This window comes from Pseudochaenichthys georgianus, chromosome 20 (genome assembly GCF_902827115.2).
Source record: "Pseudochaenichthys georgianus chromosome 20, fPseGeo1.2, whole genome shotgun sequence".
NCBI classification, from domain to species: Eukaryota; Metazoa; Chordata; class Actinopteri; order Perciformes; family Channichthyidae; genus Pseudochaenichthys; species Pseudochaenichthys georgianus.
In genome coordinates this window covers 20506499-20529361 of record NC_047522.1, presented here as the reverse complement: position 1 = coordinate 20529361, position 22863 = coordinate 20506499, and the positions used below count along the sequence as shown (strand labels likewise).

Genomic DNA, 22863 nt, shown 5'->3' with positions numbered 1-22863 from the left:
CATCATTCATGCTCATTGAAAATTCATGAGGAGCTCATGAAATAGTGAAAGTGTCCGGGGAAGTTTGAAATCCATCAGCCTCCATCAGTAATGGATCAAAAACGCGTTTGCTGTGGTTACGGGAGGCAGCGTGTGGAAAGTCGTACCGGTTTTAGCGTCCACAGAGAAGTAGGGCTGGCCCTCCACGATGCTGTAGACCACCCGAGCACTGTTGCCGTACGTGGGGTCGTCGGCGTCCGTAGCAGTCAGCTGGATCACAGATGTTCCTGGGGGAACAAAATGAGGTTACACCAATATCAACATTTACATCAAGATAAATCATTATGGGAGTTGTCCATGTGTGGCTGGAGCTCTCCATGAATTAAAAATGCTTCAAAGTAACCACAACAAGTGTATGAATAGTGAATGAAGCAGATGGAGAGGCAGCGTTGTTTTGTTCCTCGCTGCAGTTACTCCCTTTTTAAAAACTAAAAGCAGGCGTGCATGGGCAGCAGTTTGGTTTCCGTCTCCATCCATCTGCCTCTCTGCTGCTTACCTATATTGGACATCTCGGGCACAGTCGCCTGGTAGGGCCCGTCCAGAAACCTGGGCTCGTTGTCGTTGATGTCCTGGATCTTCACGATGAACTGGGACTCGGGCTCCAGAGGTCTGTCCGTCAGGCGGTTGCGGGCCTGGGCGCGGAGGAGGTACTGGGACTTCACCTCCCGGTCCAGCCTCTGGAGGGCGTGGATGTCCCCCGTGCTGTCGTCGATGGTGAAGGTGGTGCCCGCGCCCTCGCCCGACAGGATGTACTTAATGGAGCCGTCGCCTTTATCCATATCTGAGTGGAGCTGAGAGTGGGACAACAATGTTTTACTCCACAAGGCACATTCTAAGGGACAGGGTTATTAGTCTTGAATATCATGACAATATCTACAAAGTATATGTGTCACCACAAGTTGACACAAATTATTACATATGGCGCAGTACGAAAGTATTACAAAATGAGTTTGAGGACATTTAATTAGGGCGCGTCCCCTAATTATAGAACAATGCAGCAACACAGTGATCCGAAACATAAAAGACAACTCGTGGAAAGTTCTTGTCTGTCAAAGTCCTATGATCCAGATCCAACCGAACATGTGTTTGGTTGCGATACAGGCCTCAATGTGATAATGCTACTTTTCTGATTTTATAATTGTAAATATTGTATTTTAGGGAAGTAAGACAAAGAAAAGACATTCAAGGAAATCATTTTGGGCTCTGACCATTTGGGATGTGCATTTAAAAAAACAACTATTTTCTGATACTCTCCAGACTAAATCTATCAATTAACTGGACAAAGTACTGCCATTGGGGGAGTATGTATAATACAGGCTAGATGGGGATATGATACAATGGGAATATGAAGACTGACCCCGAGATTCCACCGGGTCCGTCTGCGGCGCGTTACGGCAGCGCCGCGGCGTCCGCAAGGCTCGCTGCCAATCTAGTCAATGGGTGCTATTCCACCAGACGCGTCCCAGAAGCGTCTCGCCGCTGGGCTCCGCTCGAAATAGGATTGAAGACTATTTTTCGACCGTAGTCTTTCAAGTAGGTGGAGAAATGCCAGCGTTCTCCTACGGTTTACGAGCACTGTGTACATTATATATTTATAGAATAATATGATGATGAATGCATTTTTTTACCACTAAAATATAGCAACTCATGTTTGATTCATGTCGTTTATAACTGGGATATTACAATTATTATGAACTTCGTCTGCACAAAGTAGCCTGTCCAGTAAATATGCCCAAATCAACAAAAACTGCGAGCCGGCAGGCAAGACGCTCCGCTTCTGAAATGCTTCTGAAACGCGCCCGGTAGGTACGCCGGAGGAGGCCGGACCAAAACCGCGCCGCAGACGGACCCGGTGGAATCTAGGGGTGAGTCACCGTTTTAAATTCAATTACATTTAATTGAAGTTCACAGTGCTGGAGTAGAGAGCCAGAACAAAGAACAACGCAGAGTGATCTCATGGGGCTTATACTTTCTATTTAGCCGTTCATATGCATTTAATAATCAATTCATGTTTACAATTTGTTTTCTATTTAGTCTTGATGCGCAGAAGTACATTAACCATCATTCCTAATTGAACCAGTGGGTAAATTAGCTTCAGACTCCAATGGTATGTGTAACTTAGCTGTAATGTAATCACAGTTGACAGCCTGCTTGTTGCCATGGGCCCTGCAGGGCAATCAGCAGCCTTTTGTGGCCTGTAAGTGCAAATGGCTGCTTGTTGATGTGCAATCACTCCTCACTTTCTACTTAAAGTGTGCCTGCGTATGATGAGTACTCACAGCCACCACGCTCACAGATTAAATGCCCCTATTGACGTCTGTCTGCTTTACAATCAACAGGCAACGCACGCAACATAAACCCCCCACTGACTCTTAAAATACACTTCTGGCCCTCGTTTTGGCCACTAATGCATAGATAGTGGCCAAAGTTAGTGGACAGAATCAATACACTTTTCAAACCTTGCTTTTCTGCAACTTTTCCGGATAGAAAACCACAAAATAACAAGTGGAGTTGAGTGGAAACACAAGTGTTGTGAGACTGCAAAAAGTTTGCAGCTACACACCACTCATTGTTGTCATTGTGGTGATAGCCTCAGCAATCTTCACAATACCTATCATTCCCCGAGCAGCCAGACTATACAATTCCTCCTATCTCTTCGGACAACGTGCCCACCTGCGCTCACTCCTTCAAAATGCGGCGCATCCTAGCTCGGTCCAGGATACAATTTTTAATCAACACCCTATTGTAAGTTTCAGCCCCGTGTCTCGGGGTGATTTATCTCGGGCCGCTGCCTTTCCTCCGCCTCATCTGCCTTCTCGGCACTGATCCTTCCTCTTTACTCCAAAGCTATGAAAATAGTTTGACACTCAGGCTATCAATTACCTGCTGCGTCTCAGCTCCGGCCCAAAGCCCAAACCTCCGACATCCCCACAGCTCTGAATACTAAGCTCCTCAACAGTGGAGTGGTAAGGTAGGCTGAGAAAGAACCTCTCCAGCACATGTTTCTCCTGCTTTGTCATATTCTATAATGCCTTTCTGCCCTGAGTGGCTCTCTGGGAAACAGCCCGGCCTGTCAGTGTCACTTATTTCATTCCGTTTGGAAAAATTAGGGTGGGCGGCTTTAAAGAGAAATGGTGAAGAAACGGTAAATGGGGAAAGAAGAAGAGGTAAGGTGAAAATGATTATGCCACGGAGACTGTAAGCAGATACAGTCCTTTATGCTACAGTGCGTGCAGAAATCTCTCAGGACTTGTTATTCTGCTATCTGGTTGGAGCACTTGACTTTTTGGAATCCATGTTTTTAGGCGGTATTCCCGAGCGGTGGAAAGGAAGTTATTCCAGAACACTAATTAGGGAGGGTTGCTTCTTTTCCAAAGGGAAACTTTTTGAAGATGTTTGGTGCAGGGTTTTAAATGTCGATGAGGAACACATAACTAATTCAAACAATTGGAAGATCAGGGCAAGGTATTTTCAAGAATTTAGGAATAGAATACTAACGCCTCCATATATAAGCACTGAGAGATTTTAAAAGCAATGCTCTGACACCATGCAAGTGAACAGAGACTTTTTCGAAGGGGCATTTTTTGTGATGTCATGGCAATTTGTGTTGTAAGATTGTTGTCTCACTACTGATGATGACCAACCTTACAGCTATTGATCAAATGTCCAATTCACTTCAGCGACTGAGTGATCAAAGTGCTCCTTTGTGAGTATTTCTTGTCTGCTCCTTTCAGAGCATGTCAGTGGATTGCAGGCGAGGAAGGGGGGGGGGCGGGGGGGACTGAGTGAAGCCTCGGTTCGACTCGATTAACTCAATAACTGCTGTTTGGCCGTGGTTCAAAGTGGACAGAGGAGAGGCTGTCTTCGTATAGACGCAGTGCAGCCAGGGATTACATTGAGAATTTTATTTTTGCCTCTGCCTACCCATGATGTTCTGTTTTGCATTCTTGCACTCCACCGAGCAGCAGATGACCTCCAGGCTGCGGAGCTCTCCTATAGATCTGTTGGTTTGCCCTGTTTGAAACGTACTGGTTGAATCTCTTTGAAACACCAAAGCACCCTTACACCAAGTGGACAGAAAAGATTCTCCCCGGCGAAGAAACCTCTACGCTTTACTTTTCTCCAGGTCATACCTTTAAGTTTACCTTGCACTGCAGATGGACTTTGAGATGAACGATAAACCATCTAGTCAAGTGACTGGTTTGTACTCGGACATTTTAGCGTTTTGTAAGGAGTTACTGGAATCTTTGGGCGTGCTTACTGGAGGTGAGTGTCACATGAACAAAAGAGGTGACTGCTTGTCAAAAACAATGGCCGCCTCCAAAGATGTTCGCATAAACCGCAGAAGCATATTAGAACAAGTGTCTCTTCATTTAAGCAGGGCAAAGCATGGCACTGAGGGCTTTTCTCCAAGGAAGTACTTTCCCCCTTCGGCCAGAGTTTGATTGTTAGATGGGTTATTCAATCACCTGCCAAGTCATTTTTTAAAGTGCCTGCCCTTTACAAACGGTTCTCAATGACTGCTTCTCTTATTGTTCTGTGTTACAAACCATCTGGTGCGCCGGGTCACCTTTTTACGTGTGTATTTACGGCGCATGTTCTGACAGTTCAGCATGTAGGCAACACTGACCTTTCCAATATAAAGTGGTTCCAGTCCGGTGTACTCCTCCAGGACAAAAAACTGGTTCCACACCCAGCCTCTCTTCACCCTCTGCAGCAGTGCTGAGCTGCCTGCGTTTTCCTCCTCTGCAGGTCTACCCAGAATGCTGTGGGGCAGAAGGGTCAACATGCAGAGGGCCACAGGGAGCAAGGTGCTGGCAACTGCTGGAAGATGAAATCGCTCTCCCATTGTTAGGCACAGAGTAGTATTTCAAAAGACCTTTTCCTTCACGAGTGCAGTTGCCTTCTGGGTCTTTCCGGCTACTGTTGCTTTCCTGGAAGAGAAAAGACAAAGAACAGATCAGTCTCACTCTCGGATTTATTTCCTTTTGGACAACGTCATTCTTTTGTAGTAAACTGAGCCCCAGTCTGTGTTGCACTGTTGGATACCTGCGGACGACACATTTCCGTTGTCCTTTCTCCTGCTTCCAGATTAGCACTGAGTTTTTGTTGAGTTACAATGAGCCTTATCACAGCTGAATGTGATGCAAGGTTGAGGAGGTAATATGAGAGATGAAGAAGTGGGGACAACACGTACCCAACAACACATCGATGTCATGCTGCCGCTATAGGAAGCCTTCTCACATCAGGTAGTACATAAACTCTAAGAAGAACTGGTGATGTCAAGGGTGTATGCAACAGTAACGTTTCAGTGAGGCTTTGGGGGTAATTTGAGGTTTTACAGGAAGTTACATGTCAAACTTTTACCATTGGAACAATAGTTAGGCATCTTGAACCCTAACCCTAAACACACAACAGCTCAACTAAGTGAAATACTGTGGGTTAATTAAGTGTTTTTGAACTTCGGAGACGGCAAGGGAAGTCGTTTCCACACGGTTAAGAAGTTAGCGCAACAGTAAACACATAGACAGTGTTAAATATTAACTCGCCCTGAGTACGAATATTTACCAAAAGTTAGTTGTAATGAACGTGCATACCATTTCCTGTTGCTACATTTCCAGAAACGTTCAACACACTTTTAAATAGAAACATAACTAAAAGCACTTTTTGGAGGCTGCAGGAAAATGATTGCGCACTTTGCAACCACCAGCCCCTCTTTCCCCTCCAGCTTGGGACAATCAGGCCATTGAGAAACAAAAAGTGAAACCACAGTCTATGCCTTCCTTCCTCCTCTTCCTGTCATGAGTTTGCGAGCTCCTTCACACCTCCTGTAAAAGGCCCGGGGGTGTGATGTTCTCAGATTGTAGTGTTTCTGTTAACACACCATGTTCTACAAGTTCCCTTCAGCACTGCACACCTCATTACAAGTGTACCGTGTGTTTTTTTGTCTCTCCATCTCAGGTTTCTGAAAGCCCCTATGGCATTGCCTGAATCTCAGATTTCTCTTTTTAATACAAACATCATAGTCTTTAAGACGTACGGCTTGAATTCCATACATTTAGTTCAGGAAAGGTTACGCATGCTAATCAATACCTTTTCATATGCAGGGCATGGCACCCACGCTGCCTATTTCCAGCGTGTTTTCATGCATTAGGAGGACGGACGCATCTGCCTGCCTTTCCAGCGTTAACGAGCTCGGGGGGGAAATAGGCGGGTTTGTGGTGAAAAGGCAGAGAAACGGGGGATAAGGAAAAGAAAAGCCAGGGGGCTGTTAGCAGGGGGCGGTGGAAAGTTCGGGAAGAAAAAGAGACTGTTTGACTCACGGGCTGACTTCATTATGTTTTGTAAGAGAGAGTGCATTGTGCTGCTGTGGACACTCTCTGAATCGGCAAACTCAGTTAATCATTGTTGCAAAAGGCACAAAAGGCAGGCAAGGCTGGAGGGCGGGGCTGCATTGTCAGTGGGAGGCTGGGCCAAGTGTGTGTGTGCAGGCATGCATGTGTCTGTGTGTGTGTGTGTTCCTGGGCCTCTTCTGCTACTTGGCAGGACGGGTGACACTTGACCCCGCTGCACCCCTCTCTTCTGCCTATTCAAACCGCCTGGTTGCGATTATGAAGTGAAATTAGCTCCCTGTTCTTCGCTCACAAATCCCGGCCTCTCCTCTCAGCTCCTCCCCTCAAAGGTCACAGCTTGCACCCGAGCATTTTGCTCCATTTTGTCACCCCCAATGCGGTGACATGCTACGTAATTGTTCTGGAAAAACACTTCACACATCTTTCTTATGGCCTTTCGCTTGTTTAAAAAAGAAAAGCAGCTGGTGTTTGTTAGCGAGCTGCGAACCAGGGGATGGGGAGATGGAGGGATGCGGTGGAGGAGACGTCATATGACACAGCTTAAGGCCAAGGTATTTTCCCACTGGGCTGCGAATCTGTCTTTGAATACAAAGACGGATTTTGACCAATGTGTTACACTTCGGATTTGTTGGCGTGAAAGAAGATTAGATCAAAAGAGAAAAATAAACGTTCGATTTTTATGTTTGTTTTGAAAAAAACTTTAAGGGAAATGTGTTTTTGGAGAGGAAGAGGGACATTGGAAGAGGGACATTGGAAGAGGGACATTGGAAGAGGGACATTGGAAGAGGGACATTGGAAGAGGGACATTGAGTGCCAGTGGAGGAGACAGTGATTGTCAGAGGGAGCAGCTTGTGTGACCAAATGATGGAGCATATTGTTGAATCGTCTAACTCCAAGTCCACCTGCTGCTCCAACAAACTGACAACAGACTACATCAGACTGCGAGAGGTAAAGATGTATTGCAACTGCTATTTTTTCTTTCAGAAAGAACAGAACTAGGCAAGGCATGGCAAGTTTATTTATATAGCACTTCCAACACAAGGCAATTCAAAGTGCTTTACAAAAAACGAAAGACATTAAGAAAATGGCATTTAAAATCAGTCATTAAAAATAAAAGCTAATAAAATAAACATAAAAAGAAAAAATACATGGATAAAAGTTACAGTGCAGTTTAAGATATGAATCGTTCAATTAAAAGCAGCGACAAAAAGAAAAGTCTTCAGCTAGACTGTCTTTCGTCCCGCAAGCCATCAAACTCCTGAATAAATGATGGCTAGGACGCACTGTTTACCCAGCTGGTCTGGCCCTGTCCCCCCTATTTCGCAAATGAGGGCCTATAGCCCCCTTGTCATGTCTGCCGATATCTGGTTTTCTTATGTCCGTTTGTTTTAATCTGCGTCTATGTTGTTGTCAGTGATGTATTGTCTTATCTTTTTTAAATGCCTTTGTGATGTGCTGCAACCCATTAAATAAACAAATACTAAACTATGACTGACACATCACGACTGATGCACAACAACTCCCCCCTGTAGAGATTAATGAGCATTTTACTGTTTGATTACTTATTACCACTCTTGGATTGAAATGTGTTAAAAGTTGGAAAAAAACGTTGGCTTTGTCAAACTTTTTTCCTATTTCAAAAGTAATCAAAATGTTCGCTATTTGCTCAGATAATGAGACGCCCATGCATCTGAGGATCTTTATTTAATATATTTTAAAAGTGCTTTTTCTGGTTGATGTGAACATTAATTATTGATGAGGGAAAATGGTGAATATAATCGTTAGTTCCAGTGCTAATGTTATCGAAACCCCCAAACAGGTCCCATTCAGTGAGTGGGGTTACCGAGGGCCAACTCAGTGTGTGGTACATCACTATGGGATGGTGCTATGTGGAGCATTATTAAGTGTTAATTTCACAGTAGCCATGTCTGTGCCCCACTCACCTCGGCTCTTAAAGGAGGCCTCCCAGACTGTGGAAAAGGTCCTTAAAGACTGGGTGGACCCATGAAAACGGTTACACCCACCCCGGCAGGGCAAAACGTCACGGCCAATTTGTTAACCACAATTGATTATGCACGCTGGAAGCCACCGAGAAGGCCCTGTATATTCTGACCCAGACCAGGAGCTGCATAGATTTGGTTTTAAGCGCCGGCATGAGAAAGTGTCTCTCAATAAGCCGAGCACAATAAGCCGAGCTGGTGCTGTTACAAAATGTAGAAGCGTTTTGTTAAATACAGCTACTGAATCTAATTTCACTTCCCGAGTGCTGAGCGTGACGTGCCACATTTCTCGCCCGACCGTGGTTTTTTACATTTCTAAATGTTTATTTACTTATTTATATGTAATTAAAGTCTGCTGCAGCACACACTTTGAATAAGCCATCCCTGCAGTATCCCCTCGGGTATATCTTCTGTGTGTCTATAAAGCTAGAATAAAATGACCAGGTTTTCTAAAGCAAAAGGTCTATATTCATTGGGCGCCTGCAGCAGAGACCCAGTTTCCTCAGCCGGCTCTCGGGGAGCGATGGCAGCCTTCAAAGGCTCTGTCGGGCTCAGGGAGGTGTATTCTGGCCAAACTCTCAAGATCACACAGTTGTTTGTGTATGGGGGTGTGTGTGTGTGTGTGTGTGTGCGCGCTACCCTCTATTCGTCCTCATTCCTCTAACGCTGGTCCCCCTCAGGACAGAGACGCCGGCATGGGGCAGGCTTTGAACCTGCTTCTGTCGTGCTCTCTAATTGTGGGGGGGGGCTCCCCGGGCCTCGTGCAGCTGTGTTCGCCGCCACCGCTGCGCCGTGACAAGCGCCTCCCTCCCCGCGGCTCGTTTACTGTAAGGTGTTTTTAATTACTCCTCCCTCCGCCCTGATATTTGAACCCTACATTTCATCCAGGCTTCTTTTTGCGTGTGCTCTTGTATCATTGAAACTTTCTTATTTAGTTCCCCTTTAATCCTTTCTCTCCTCCCTCTCTGCACATTCAGTTCATTCATCGCTCGGTGGATGCCATAAAAAGTAGCCTTGTCATTTAGGGAGACATTAAATCACACAAACTGGCATTCATCCCAGCCACTGGTGCATGGAAATGATGTCACCATGCACAAGCGTCATGTGGAAAAGTTTGCAATCAGTGTCACCCTGCCACAATTAAACAGCGGCGTCTTGCGGATGGATCCTTTCAAATTAATATCGAACACCATAATCTCCTTTTTTAATTGCTGGGGGTTTTGTCTAGAAGCTTTGGATACATCCACCGCATGGCTGCAGCAAGGAGAATCTTTTCCTCAATAAGACCATTTCCTGGATTACCATTATCTTAATGGGCACCATCACAGAATCCTGAAAGGTGTGGTTAATATGCAGGACTGTACCCAACCCTAATTTTTCAGAGGATCCGTCACTTCTTCTTTCTGACACTGATAATGGCCAGAAGCGCACGTGTCTTATCTGGTGCTTACAAGACAGGCGATATCTTAATGGGTTTTATAGGAGGGGAAGAAAAAATGAATGTTCTCATCGTGAGAGACTAGAACCTTGGCTCAGGCTGAGGGACGAGGTCTGAGTGCCAAACAGAGGTCCGTTAAAAGCAGGTAGGCATTCCTCTGCTCCAGCATGACTTGTTTGAAGTAGCGACAGTGCAGACGTGCTGAGAATTGGAGTCACGCTTTGAGTCAGAGCTTCACAAAAGTTTTTTTTTGAATGTGCCACTAAACCCCCTCCCAACAGAGGAGAGGCTCTCTAAATATTCACCGTGACCTACTTCTGTCAGCCAGACATGCGATATGTTTGTGCCTGTAAACATTGTTTTTCAATTAACACAAAAACTATCAATTCGGGGCACTAATGAAACAGTGCTCCCGACCTCGTGTCTTATTCATCGCAGCACTCCTTCTCCACTAAGAGCTTCAGCGCTCAGTTACCGCCAACAAATCCCCAGTCACCCTTAAATCATCCTCACTGTTTACATATCGGAAGTGTTATTTCTCAATGGCTGTTTTTCAAAACCCACCGGTTGAAAGTCAATGATTATTTTCCTTGTGGCAATAAATTCCATGGCTTACCTTTTACTCCTTTTTCTCAGTCCTTCGTTTTTCTTCTTCTCTTCTCGTTTTCTTTTCCCTGCACGCTCTTTAAATGTCCCTTGTAAAAGTTGTGAACGCTCCTGCCTGCAGTGCATCTGTTTCCCAAAAGTCACCTTGAGTCCAAGCTCCCTCTCAGTGTCCTCTTTGTAAAGTTCCTCCTCACTATCTATATAAGTATATGTCTTCTTCTGCTGCCTCTACACTGTCACCACTGCTTCCTGCCTCTCATCGCTGTCTGCACACTCTCATCCCTGGGGTTGCCTTTCTGGAGACCCAATCGGACTGAAGGACCAATTGTCCCTCTCTTTACAATCAGTGGACGGCCTCCCCCACGTCTCCAGTATAATCCAGCTACAACTTCAAGCATGGGAAGGACTGAAAGGAGGTGGAGAAAAGAGAAGAAGAGGAGGGGACAGCAAGAGTCGTAGGGGGGTAAATTGACAGCGGGGAAAGGGGTTAAATTACAGCACGAGGGGGGGTGGAAATCAAAGATGGGGAGAGGAATCAGGCAAGCGAAGGGATGGAGGAATGAGAAGCCATGAGGTGGTGGGGAATTCTCCTGTAAAGGCATTCTATCTTAGGGAATTTGCAAGTGAAAAAAGCGAGGGTGGAAAACTCGGGGGTGTGTGACGGCTTGGAGTGTGTGGAAATTGAGGGTCCTTGGATCACTGACCAGCAAAGTAGAAAACGAGTGTGTGCGGTGGGGTGGATGGAGGGGAAATCGCCTCCTCTCTGACGGCGGCCAACCTGCCCTAATGCATTTTAATGAGTCGGTGTTGTACACGGCTGGACATGTAGAGGGATTTATGGGCATAACAGATTAAGCTTTAAACTGCATTATATTCCGCTGCTGGCCCAGTCAGAGTCAAAGCAATTAGTTTTTCAAATTGGCAAAAAAGATCTGGAGAAATGTGGCGCACGCCAAAACACACAAAGCTCGGCGGAAGATTAGTCATGGTCACGGAGATCTGATCCCTGTTTAGTGCGGAGCGAGAAAATAGCAGTGTTTCATTTAAGCAATCATGGAATTAATGCAGCAAAAAGAGGTTTTCAGAGTGGAGTCTCTTGCATATTTCTCCTCATGGGGAGAAAGTGAAATCATATTGTAGGTGTACTCAACCACGTTCAAACAGCAATGAGAATATATTACACCGAAGAAAAAGTGTTCCAGGCTGCTGCTCGAGTTCTTATTTTGTTTATCTTTTCATTACACAGTCTAAGCTGTTTACATACTATATTTATAGACGGAATAAAGTGAGGGAAATATCGGCAACAGTAGTAAACTTTTGTTGGGAGGATTTTGCTCTTTTTTCCCTTCCACTCGACAGCCCTTGACTCTCCTTAATCTTCCTGTCTGAGTAATTTGGTTTGTTGTCCGGCTCTAAAAATACAGATGAAGGCTGTTGTCACCCACCGAGCCAGATGGTCAAAAGGTCGTACTTCTCCATCGGTTCAATATGTTATTTCTCTCTCCCACTCTGTCCCTTTCAATATGTCTACTTTCTCATTTGTCAGGTCATTATTCTTACCACTGCCGGCCCTCCTTCCCAACTGCCTTCCCCGTGGTCTTTGTCTCTTTGAAGACCTGACTGGTTAGCGCCCCAGCCAATCTGTCAGCAAATGCTTGACTGGACCTCCAGAAAAAAAAAGACAGGGGCTGCCCCCCTTTGTCGGGGCGGGCCGCGGAAAAGGATGGCATTCAGACCCATTGAACAGCACCTTCCATCACTGTGGCAGAGCTGAGGATAATAATTGGCAGAACAAATTGAGGCTATAGGGCTTATGGAGGGGCCTTTTGCCTGTTTAAAAGTCTGTTATGGTGGTCGACGTCTGGAAAACTGGTCCCTTTGGGTCCCTTCACAAAGGCCCGGATCCGCCGTAGAAATAGATTGGATACAGTTATTTTCTTCATGTTGCTGGACTTTGTGATAAAATGCAGGATGTTATAGGGACACGGTGCTTTCACGCATCCGATCAAGTACGCCTACTCTCAAGGTTGAGGGTTGTGGGTTTGTAAAGCCGTGACGTGTTCGGTCACCTCAGAGTACCTTGTACCGACACAGCAGACTGTTCACGGCTTTCATTAGGCTAACAGATTTCATGGATATTAGAGTTACATTTCCTCTCTGGACAAGTATCTTCTCAATTACCATTTCATTACCACTTCATTAATCAGTCTTACATTATCGTCTTATTCGCTAATCTTTCCCTTAAGCAATACTTTTTTGACTTAAGTGTCTGCCTGCTCTTAATCAAGTATATCGATGCAAATTGAAGGTGGAGGTAAATAATACAAATAAATAAGCAGAGGTAAGCAGGCATTTAATTAAATATTTTTTATATTATCACACCTTTTGATTTGCATGACTTAGAAAACACAACATTTCAATTTGTTGCAATAACAACTCCAGTACTGCAAAAAAAGTTTCTCATTTGTCTGGTTTTATAACAAGCTCAGTAGAACGCGGTCCCACAGAGACATCTCAAAGGTCTGTGAAAGCTGAATAAACACTCCTGACCCTCTCTCCCAAGATTGAAAGTTAAAAAAGCTCTTGCTGTGCCTCTGAACGACAATTACACATAATGACAACAGTTATGGGCACCGGACTTGATGGAGAATGCAGCCCAGGAAGGTAATCCCCTTTTTCTCCGTCTGCCCTTCCTTACCCTCACTCATCATGTAACAGCCTTCAGACGGAACAACCTAAACAGAAAAGGCAGTCAGTCTCATGGAGTGTATCACTTTGTCACCACAACCACCGCTAGGGGAAAGCATGAAAGAGGGTTAGGTTTCAGAAGAAGGAGATGAGAGAGCGCCGGAGAGAAGGAGCCAAGCCTCCATGTCATCTAAGATAAGAGGAGCAGCTCTCTTCCCTTCTGCACCAGATTAAAAACGGCATGGGGCAGAGCAAGCCTGAGTACAAAGAGCTCCTCTGTGTCTTTGGGGTGTGCAGTCAAGCCTTTTCATGTCAGCTTTTTGGCTACAGGTCGAAACAAAGACAAATTAGACGTAGGAATGTATTTGTGGTGGGAGATGTACGCGTACAAGCAGGATTTGTATACAATTGAAGAAGTAACCTTTACAGCAATTGGTAGAAAAGACAAACGTGAGATGTTTGGTCTAAAGTGTGAGAGATCAGAATTGGCACAGGGTCAGAAGAGTGAACTGTGACATTAACCGCCTGGCACCACATGGCTTCCTGCTGTAGTACGCTCTTATCTCCGACAAGCTGTGTCTTTCAAGATCCCATATTTCCTCGTGACCTTTTTCACTGTTCCCCCCCCTCGCGTGTCTGAGCTACGGCACCTCGCCAGGGTATTGACTTTCACTCTGTTGGTTCAACTTTGCCATCCGTGCACAGACGCTCCACCGTGACAAGAGGCGGCATTCTGTTGGGATAAAAGGCTCCCCGGGCTGTTTGATGTGGTATTCCAGCGGGGATAGGCAGGGACTTGGCCTTGATGAGCTGACAGGAGCCGAGGAAGACGTGGGGCCCCTGAGCAGCGGGACCACAAACCTCAGGCCTCCGTTGATATTTACCCCTCCCTTTTCTGTCATTCCCCATAACCCCTCCTTTCCGCTCCGTCCCCGTCTGTGCTGCTGAATGCGAAATGAAAGTAACTTTTGAAGTAGCAATTAAGGGGGAGGTGCACATGTGCTGCGACTGATGCCAGATACAAGCACAAATGCACACGGAACATGAAACGCCTGAATTATGAATGACCTGTCTGTGAATTGATTCCAGCTTAATTATTTACATATAGCCAACTAAAATAATTGTATAAAATGAAACCTGTTTCTACAAATGAAGTTTTATCCCATTCCGGAGTATTTCAACTCACACAGTGGCAGCTTTTTAAAAACTAAATCAAACAAATACATGGTTCAAAAGGGCTGCATGCCCCGTAGCGAATGCACGCGTCTCATATCAGCAGGTTCGGTCGACTCTTCTTCTCTAACCCCCCCCCCCCCCCCCTTTTCAGAGTCAATAAAACAAGTAGGGCGAGTGTGCACGCTCCATTACACATTTGGTATGCGTGGGGTGTATGCAGAGGCAACCACGTCGAACCAGAAACAAACACACACAGGATAATTGTCTCCTTTGTCGGTTCCTGTGTGTTTGTAGTTCCACACTGATCCAGTGATCAGAGGAAGAAACAGGTCAGCGGGGGTTTAAACAACACCATCCGCCACTCGCCTTCAAATAACCCTGGCTTATCACAGTGGAAAAAACAGTGGTTCCTTTCAAAGCTACGTGCGGGGAAAAGTTTTCTTTTCCAACTCAATTCAAACGGAGGAAAGGAATATGAGTTATGGCGGGAGAGAGGATGCTGTATTTGTTTCATTAAAGTTGTCTCCTAACTTTTGCGACACTCTACATTAAGCTGTTGCCCTCTTGGCCAATTACTATTTAACTACTGGTGCATGAAGAAATGCAATTAGGATGGTTATATAGTACTTCCTCCACCTGCAGTCGGACACACAACAGCATGCTCCGATGAATTGTGAGGAGAACATATATTTTTTTCCTGTCACCTGGCAACTAAAAGCCTCAAAGGACCTGTTAATCTCTAAGGCCTTAGATCAACAAAACCTTTGCTTTGCAGCTAGTTTTGTTCAAACAAATCCACTATCTGGGGCTAAAAAAAAAGTATTTGACTGTATCCTTTGAAACCCTTTTTACCAAAGAACAACATCTTGAACATGGTCCAAAGAACTTCGTCCTTACTGGAGTAGGAGATATTGTAAAGGCTCTCTTGTTGGTGACTTCACAATGTACCACGGATAAAAGGGGTCTATGTTTATATCATGTGTGGCTTTAAAGCACTAGCCTGTCTCTGTGCGACCTTATGCGAGTGCAGGACAAACAAGAGAGCATAAGCATTAAACATCCCGTCTGAACACAAGATGATCAGGAACAAGACAGATGTAGAGAAAAAAGGAAAAAAACAGAATGCTGGCATCGAATATAACTCAAACCAATCAGTTATGTTGAAGACACGTACCAATGTTGCAATTGTTCCGACAGCCCCTTATCCCTAAATCCCAATAATCTAGAACATGTGTCCCATCCGACCAAAAACCCATTTGCCCGTTATTCCAAAAACAAATGCCCATTGTTCCCTGCAACAGACCCAGGGCAAGTTATTGTGCAAAGTTACAACACATACTACTCTGCCTCTGATTGATTCACCCATAGTTCTACCCCCACACTTACCAATCTCCTTCCTTGTGCCAAACCAATCAACAAAGGCAGGAAGTTCTAACCAATTAGAGGCAGAGTTCTTCAAACCACATCACACAGTCATGGTTACACATCTTTGGAAGTCCAAAGAACTTCTATTGGGACTTTAAGTATCTTTAACAACGTCGAAAGCTATGAGTTGCTGAGATATCATTGTCTGGACTACTTTTATCCTTAGACTTTTGTGGCAAAAACAAAACGCTTTTGTCCTTTGAAATCGGAAATATATTTCAGATGTAGGTTTCTCGGGAACACTTATGCAGATTTCTTCATTTCTTAAATGTGCACTGATGTCTTGTACACAATGTGCCTCTTATTCTCTTCCAAATTATTCATGATTTGTATTTCATGATAGTCAGAATGGTGGAACCTTAAATCACATTTCTTGCACTTTTGATGCCTGAGAAGGAATTCATAGCCACAGTTTGTTTTTTACTTTAACACACTTTCAAGTGCATTGATAACTTCTTATGTTGTTTCTTAGCCAATCAAGAGCCGATTGTATCGTTGCACTGCTATTGGAGGGACATAAGTAGATACAGCGAGGAAAGAGGCAATCCAATGCGATGTCTGCTTTTTTCAAGGTGAAATCTGGGACCTGTTTTCCTCGCTGATTTAATAATGTTTCCATTAACACACTGGGGTTGCAACACAGGGGACTTATTTGAAATCATCGCACTGTCTGACTGCTCTGATGACTCTACCGCTGTGCTCAGTCCCGCAGAGCGGTGACTGCTGCTGAAATCCGGAGGCGTCTGAGAAATGTCGCCATTAGTTATTTCTAAAAGAGAGTCATTTGTGTGCCGGGTAGATGGACGCGGAAGGCGAAGGAGGATTTCAATACCTCATTCACAGGGCTGACAGAAACAATCCCAATAATGTGAAGACATTTGACGAAAGTAAAAGGAATCAGGCCGACTCTCCTAATGTCAGAATGAATTGCCATCACTGCCGCAGAGGCTCTGAATGAGGGTTTGAAGATGTGACACTTCTGGGTCTGATTTGGGCAAATTGAATCAGAATTCATTTCCCATGCACAAAAGGGGATAATGTGATACCTCCACATTCCCCGAATTGACATCTGCAATAAAGTAGAGATGCTGTCGCCAGGAAGTCAGAGTGACATGAAATATTAGGAGCACCATATCTGTTTGTCGGAGTACTTCAGTTCAGAACCGGAAAGAGTGACCAAGTGAAGCATTCATGCAGTGCTTGTTGCAAGAACATCCCACTTTTTACTTCCTAATATGGGTACAATTATTAAAGAAAACAAGGTCAGCAAGTAGTTTGTGTTAAACTCCATTACATTTTTATTCTGCAACAGAGCCATGGTAATATTCTAATTGAAAATGTTTAGTTTTTGATGATCTTAGTTGGGTTTAGTTCTCACCTTTCTGCAGTGATATGGAAGTGTACTCCAGGGTATGCTCAGGAAACGATGTGGGACAGGACCAGTTAATCCACATTGGTACCCAAAATGTCCTGTTTCTGTTTTAAAAATGTGGTTATCAAGACATTGTATATGTTGGTTTAAGACCTGTTGCACACTTTTTCTCGTTGGACGTCTTCAAAGCAATGTCGTCCCCATAATAGGTAATTATTTTGTGAATTCATAAATTCGAAAGATTTTGCGACAGAAGCAACAGACCTGAAACAGTGAAATACTAGTTTGTTGGTCTTCTACATAGTGAAGAACCATCGGTAGCAGTAGATTTTAATTGGACAAATCCCAAACACATTTCCCACATGGACACACTATAACTACAGGTAAGAACAGATAGAACTATTCAATAAAACAAACTGGGAAAAAATCATTACCACCCGTCCTCTGAAACTCTTCAGTTCTTTGGCTCTTCCCACTGAGCTTTAACTCAATCAATGAGATTATTTCCGCCACCAGAGCAGCTCCGTCTCCTTGTAGCCAAAACTGGAACGTGCTCACAGGTTCATTTCCCTCTACAGCCGGCAGACGTCCATCAACAGCCATGTACACTGTCAAAGCGTCCTTGAGCGAGACTCCAAATCCCAACCTGTTCAGTCATGCAATATGATTCACCACAAGCTTAGCAGGATTTCATTATTTCCACCGCTGATATTATGAAGATTAAAACAAAAAAAAACACTGAACCTGCAGTGCTGTTCCCTCTCAAAGGAAACAAGGGAGATTTGGGCTGAGTGGATCTGAGGACAGCTGAACCTGCGCTAGTATCTTTGTGTACAGAGTACGCCAGGCAGCTCTGCGGCGTGATTCAAGGCGACGCACCAGCAGAGACGAGGAGGAGCAATTGACGGAGCTTTTGTTACATCTTTAATTACAGACCTTGTGTTTGTCTTGTTCAAACGACGGGCCTTTGGGAGAGGCAGCTCTCGGAGTCTGCTCTGCTCCTGTTTCTGACAAATGAATGGCCCGACCTCACATCTCCCCAGGATTGATCCTCATCCAACAAAATGCATGGGTGGAGAGGAGGAAGTGTTGAATATTAGCGTGTACACCTGCTTCAGTGCATTTTGCAAGAAACAAACCTGTCACCCTTCACATGCGGAGAGTGAGGATGTCTGCGAAAGGCAAGCGCTGCATGCAGAGTACATGAAGCGTGAAGTGTACCTGGGAAGCGAGGAAGGAGAAGGCGCTCCGCTCGATGCCCGTTGCTTTAACATACCCACCCCCCCCCCCCCCCCCCCCCCTTCTCAGCGGTGTGCACAGCTATGCCTGGCAGGTACAGGTATGGGCTCTGCGCTGCTGCTGCCACTGAGATCAACGGCCGTGTCAAAGGAGATGATCCACGGCTAATATGCAGCTGTCTGGCCTTATTACCTGTAGTGGCAGGGCCAGGCTGCTGCATCCCCGGAGAGCTCCTCGGATTCTTCAAAGTGCTCCTCAGGCGCACACTGCACTCTGCAGGCCTCTGTGAATTAACAGCGAGAAATTGACACCATGGATTCGAGCTGAGTCGATCCGGGTTGATGCTGATGAGCTGATGTGTGGCATGCCAATCGGCCTCTCAGCCTTCATTAAAAGTTTAGCCTTTTAGCAGTTGTCGAAGCAGGCAATTGCTAAGTTCGTTAGCTTTGTTAGCTTGAGAGATTCAAACAAAATGTCCAGGGAAAATATGTTCTAGCTAAAAAAGCTGAATGGTGATTGAGGTACAGATAGACTACAAGATTATTTCAACAAAATCACACTATAAAGGTTTAGTCAGCCAAATGGACCGGTTTAAACAAACACATTAGCTTTATTACCTCTAGTGGTATATAGCCAGGGAGATAATTGGTGGTATTTTGGTGTCACAGAATAAAAAAATGAAAACAAATAAATCAACAGCAGCACAATTCATGGATTAACCTGCTGGATAGGCCAGGAGCATGATTTATTTTATACGGAAACAATGCCTGATCCAAGGATTATAGTAATTAACCATACTGTACCAAAATGATGCCAAACTCAAGGTTTATTAGCCTGCCAGTGAAGTCGAGAAATAAGAAATGCGGAGTATAGGTGGAATACAAATATGTGATCTTGTAAAGAAACATTTTCTGTCTTTCTCTCTCTGCTAGATCTTGTTACGCTGAAAATTGGCTACATGCTAAGAAGCATTGTCACACGTCCAACACTCTCAAGCTCTCCTCCTGCCTGATGGCTCAAAAGGTGTCGGTGTCGAGATCTTGTTACGGGAGGTATGATCTATTCATAACAGCCTGCCCTATAGTGAGCGGCTCGGGTAGATTTCTGCTGCTGGTGACAGATAAGTGGGTGGCTGCCTTTGAGCAGGAGTCGGCTCACATCCAGCTCTGAGTTAGAGAGGGACTCAAGTGTAGCTCCACCGAAGTGTAAAGTTCGATTTTGGAGGACCAGATTGTAATAGATTACTACAAATGTAATGCTATTATTTTCTTCTTACAATATATCAGAAAGTGTGTTTCAATATCCTGTACATGCTCACACACATTTTAATGGTTATTTGACGGACATCTATACTCCTCCCTGAAACTGTTCATGTTTCATGTGTGCAACCTAATTCTAAAATGTTCTTCAGGTTAAAGTAGTACACATGCTTCTGTATTGTTTTTCCACGAGTGTGTGTGTGTACTAACTACTTACAGTAATATTAGAGCTGTAAGTGCTGTCATAAGGCTTCAGTGCAGCTGACATGGTTTTCCTGTGGCAAGATATTACTGTGGCTCGCCAACGTGCACTGATTTATGGCGCAACATTATAAGTTATACATAATTTTTCTATATCATTATGTGGCAAATGTTACGAACATCACATAAAGAACATACACTTTGTTTTGTTGAAGTCAAATGTGTAAAACAAAAGTTTGAATGAATACAATGTTCTGACCAACTTCAAATATAAATGCATTTACACATAAACTATAATCCACTATTAAGTGTTAAAACAAGTGTTATTGATGATATCCATATTACATGTTTGCATAGTGGTCACTTTAGAAATTCTGAAACTCTAATTATTCTACCAATTCTGTAATGAGAAAGATGTTGACAAGATTTAAGAATTAATGAGGGCGAACGTGAGAGCTAATAAAGTTCTCTATGAAGAATTAAAGGTGTTGATGAAGAAATGCGATGGAAGCCAGCTAATTATTGGATAGATAGATAGATAGAGAACTGGTGTCAGAGCCAGTCGTAAACTGATGATAAAAAAACATCCTTGAGGTCTTCTGAAGCAGCTTTCATTCCTGATGCTATAAAGCAGCCAGCAGGAGAGAACTGTACTTGTGATGGCCGTCTTCCGGATATTTGTGTACTGTGAACGGCAAAGAGATGGCAAGCAATGTTCCCGTAACTTTCCCAAAAATAGTACAGGTGGAAAAAAGGACAGTAGTGATTGATGAAATGGTGAATGATGCCCCGTAAGCAAAAGTCCTAAAAGCAACAAGTCATAAACTGAGAAAAATACAAACAAAATGAGAATAATACAATACAAATCTCAGATTTAAAAGAGTAGCAGGAACCAGAACACAATGAAAACAGGCTACCATAATATGAACAGAAGATTTTGAGGTTTTTTTTCCTAATTCCTTGGTTTTAGTTTAATCTTATGCCGGCTCTGAGAGCAATAAGCAATTACCGTGTGTTTATCCCCACAACTCACAGACAACTAATCTGCACTCAACAGCCAGGGCCAAACATAATGAAATTAATTACGAGCATTAAGGCTATGCAACTGGCAGAGAAAGGTAGAAATGTAATTATCCACTTTGAGACAGAAACCTGCCCGTGTTTCCCGTCTCATTGTGAGACTCCGTCTAACTATTATGCTTCTTCTCTTTCTTGCTCTGTAGTTCTTTCTCGATGGGAACATCACCCGCTGGTGCTGCTGCAAAAAAGAGAAAAGTATTCCAGCTTTGATCCACATCCACCTCCATCATTTTATGGCAGGCATATAATTGACAAGAAACTCAAAAAGATTGTATTTATGTTTGATTACTTCCAGCTAATTGTTTTTGACCTGGTTTTAGGAAAATAAGATTATAAAACTAATTTTAAAATAAATGATTCGTCCATAATGGGATTATAATGTGCTGTCCTGCAAGCAGGCTATGCTACATTGCACTGATGGGGTATTCTATCATCAGATGGAGAGTAGCCATTGAAATGCAGTTTAAGTTGCAGAAAAATAATGAAGAAACCATGTGAAGGGAGTTTAGAATAATACTAGTTTCGCTTATTATAAGTATTTATCATTTGTGACTTAAAATCCATCCGAATAAGGTGCATAACACATTTGGTTCGCTAATTTACTCTCATATTAAAGCAATATACAAGGCCTTCTTGCTATTGAAGAGTGAATTAAAGTGCAGCAAACCTTAAACAGACGTTGACAGAAAGAAAACATTTCAATTAAGTTGTTTATCTCCTGACGAGAGTTCAATTTGAAATGTTTTTGTAGCAATTTTCACTTAAAATCACCAACATAAGCCATTAATCACAGCCCTGACATATTGTGCCATTTTGTAGTTATTTTGGCAATTGTTGAGTCCATGTTGTGTCCACCCATAGACTGTACTGAAAATATTGATATTTTGATGTCACCCATACAGTAGGTTGATGAAGAGTTATGTGACGCTCAAAGTTGGCAGATTTAGCCGTCGCGATATAGATCAGCAGCTGGCAGCAAAATCATTCAACCTTTAACAACCCAAATTGTCCTCAATTAAATAGTAAATAAGGTCAAACCGATGAAAATCGAGATGTTTGAATTAAAAGTGTATCTGCTGTAGCTTCTGCGTCTTGTTAACAGGAGCTTGTTTTTCCCTCCACCACATCCATGGGGGCTGTGGTCAGTTAACACCAACAGGACAAACCCTCTCCTGTTACCGCCAGTCCCTGGAGCGCTTGGCCTGGTTGTCATGGGAGACGGGATGTAGCAGCCTTGTATTACAGCGGGTAGCGATTGTGCTGAAACATGACTCTGCCTTCAATGGCTTTTGTTCTCATTCCTCACACCTTGCTCTGGTGGAAGAGAAGCGCCTCGGGGAGGTGGATTCCACTTTCACCTGTGCGCTTGTTCTCAGGGATATAACTAGTGCCTGTTCGGCCTGAAACGAACATCTCCCACTCACTCATACTCTACACCTGCTCACACACACTCGCAAATCACACACTTCTCTGATCTCTCCACATCTACCTTCGGGCCATCGTGATCTTCACAGAAAACACATTTTCCCTGCGCATATTTCACACCTGTCTGACGAGAATTCTGACGCTAACTCATTTGCGGAGGCTCCAACCTCCGTCTTCCTCAAAAGGCCTTTTTTTGAGGCGATGTGGAGCGTGGCGGCCTGTTTGACCCTGATGGATGACATCTGGGCTGGTTTGGGGCGTTAATGGTCTCTGTGACATTGTGAGGGCACTAAGCAGCGCTAATGGCCCTCACACACTGGTTTACTTTGCATTAACACAAAAAACACACATGCTCACTCCACTGTCGTGCTAAATCATTTCCCAGGTCTTACAGTTATTGACTGGGGGTCGAAGTGTAAATAGGGTCTCAACATGAAACATATTGGAGTGTGTGTGTGTGTGTGTGTGTGTGTGTCAATGGCGTAGTGAGTCTGCTGTGTAACTGCACATAATCAGATGCAAGCCTGGTATTGACTTGTGCATAAATAAAGAGAAAGGGCAG

The 22863-nt window shown here is 44.1% G+C and overlaps 1 protein-coding gene across 1 annotated transcript in view; it reads right to left on the bottom strand.

Annotated features, from left to right (window-relative positions):
• LOC117466077 (cadherin-20-like) overlaps window positions 1-22863 on the bottom strand; it is a 61065-nt gene that overhangs the window by 14640 nt on the left and 23562 nt on the right. The window contains exons 2-4 of the mRNA XM_034109217.1: window positions 4670-4973; window positions 536-830; window positions 147-266 (exon numbers count right to left, since the gene is read on the bottom strand). Coding sequence (XP_033965108.1) covers window positions 147-266; window positions 536-830; window positions 4670-4888 — 634 coding nt within the window. The 5' untranslated portion in view covers window positions 4889-4973. The remainder of the gene's footprint in view (window positions 1-146; window positions 267-535; window positions 831-4669; window positions 4974-22863) is intronic.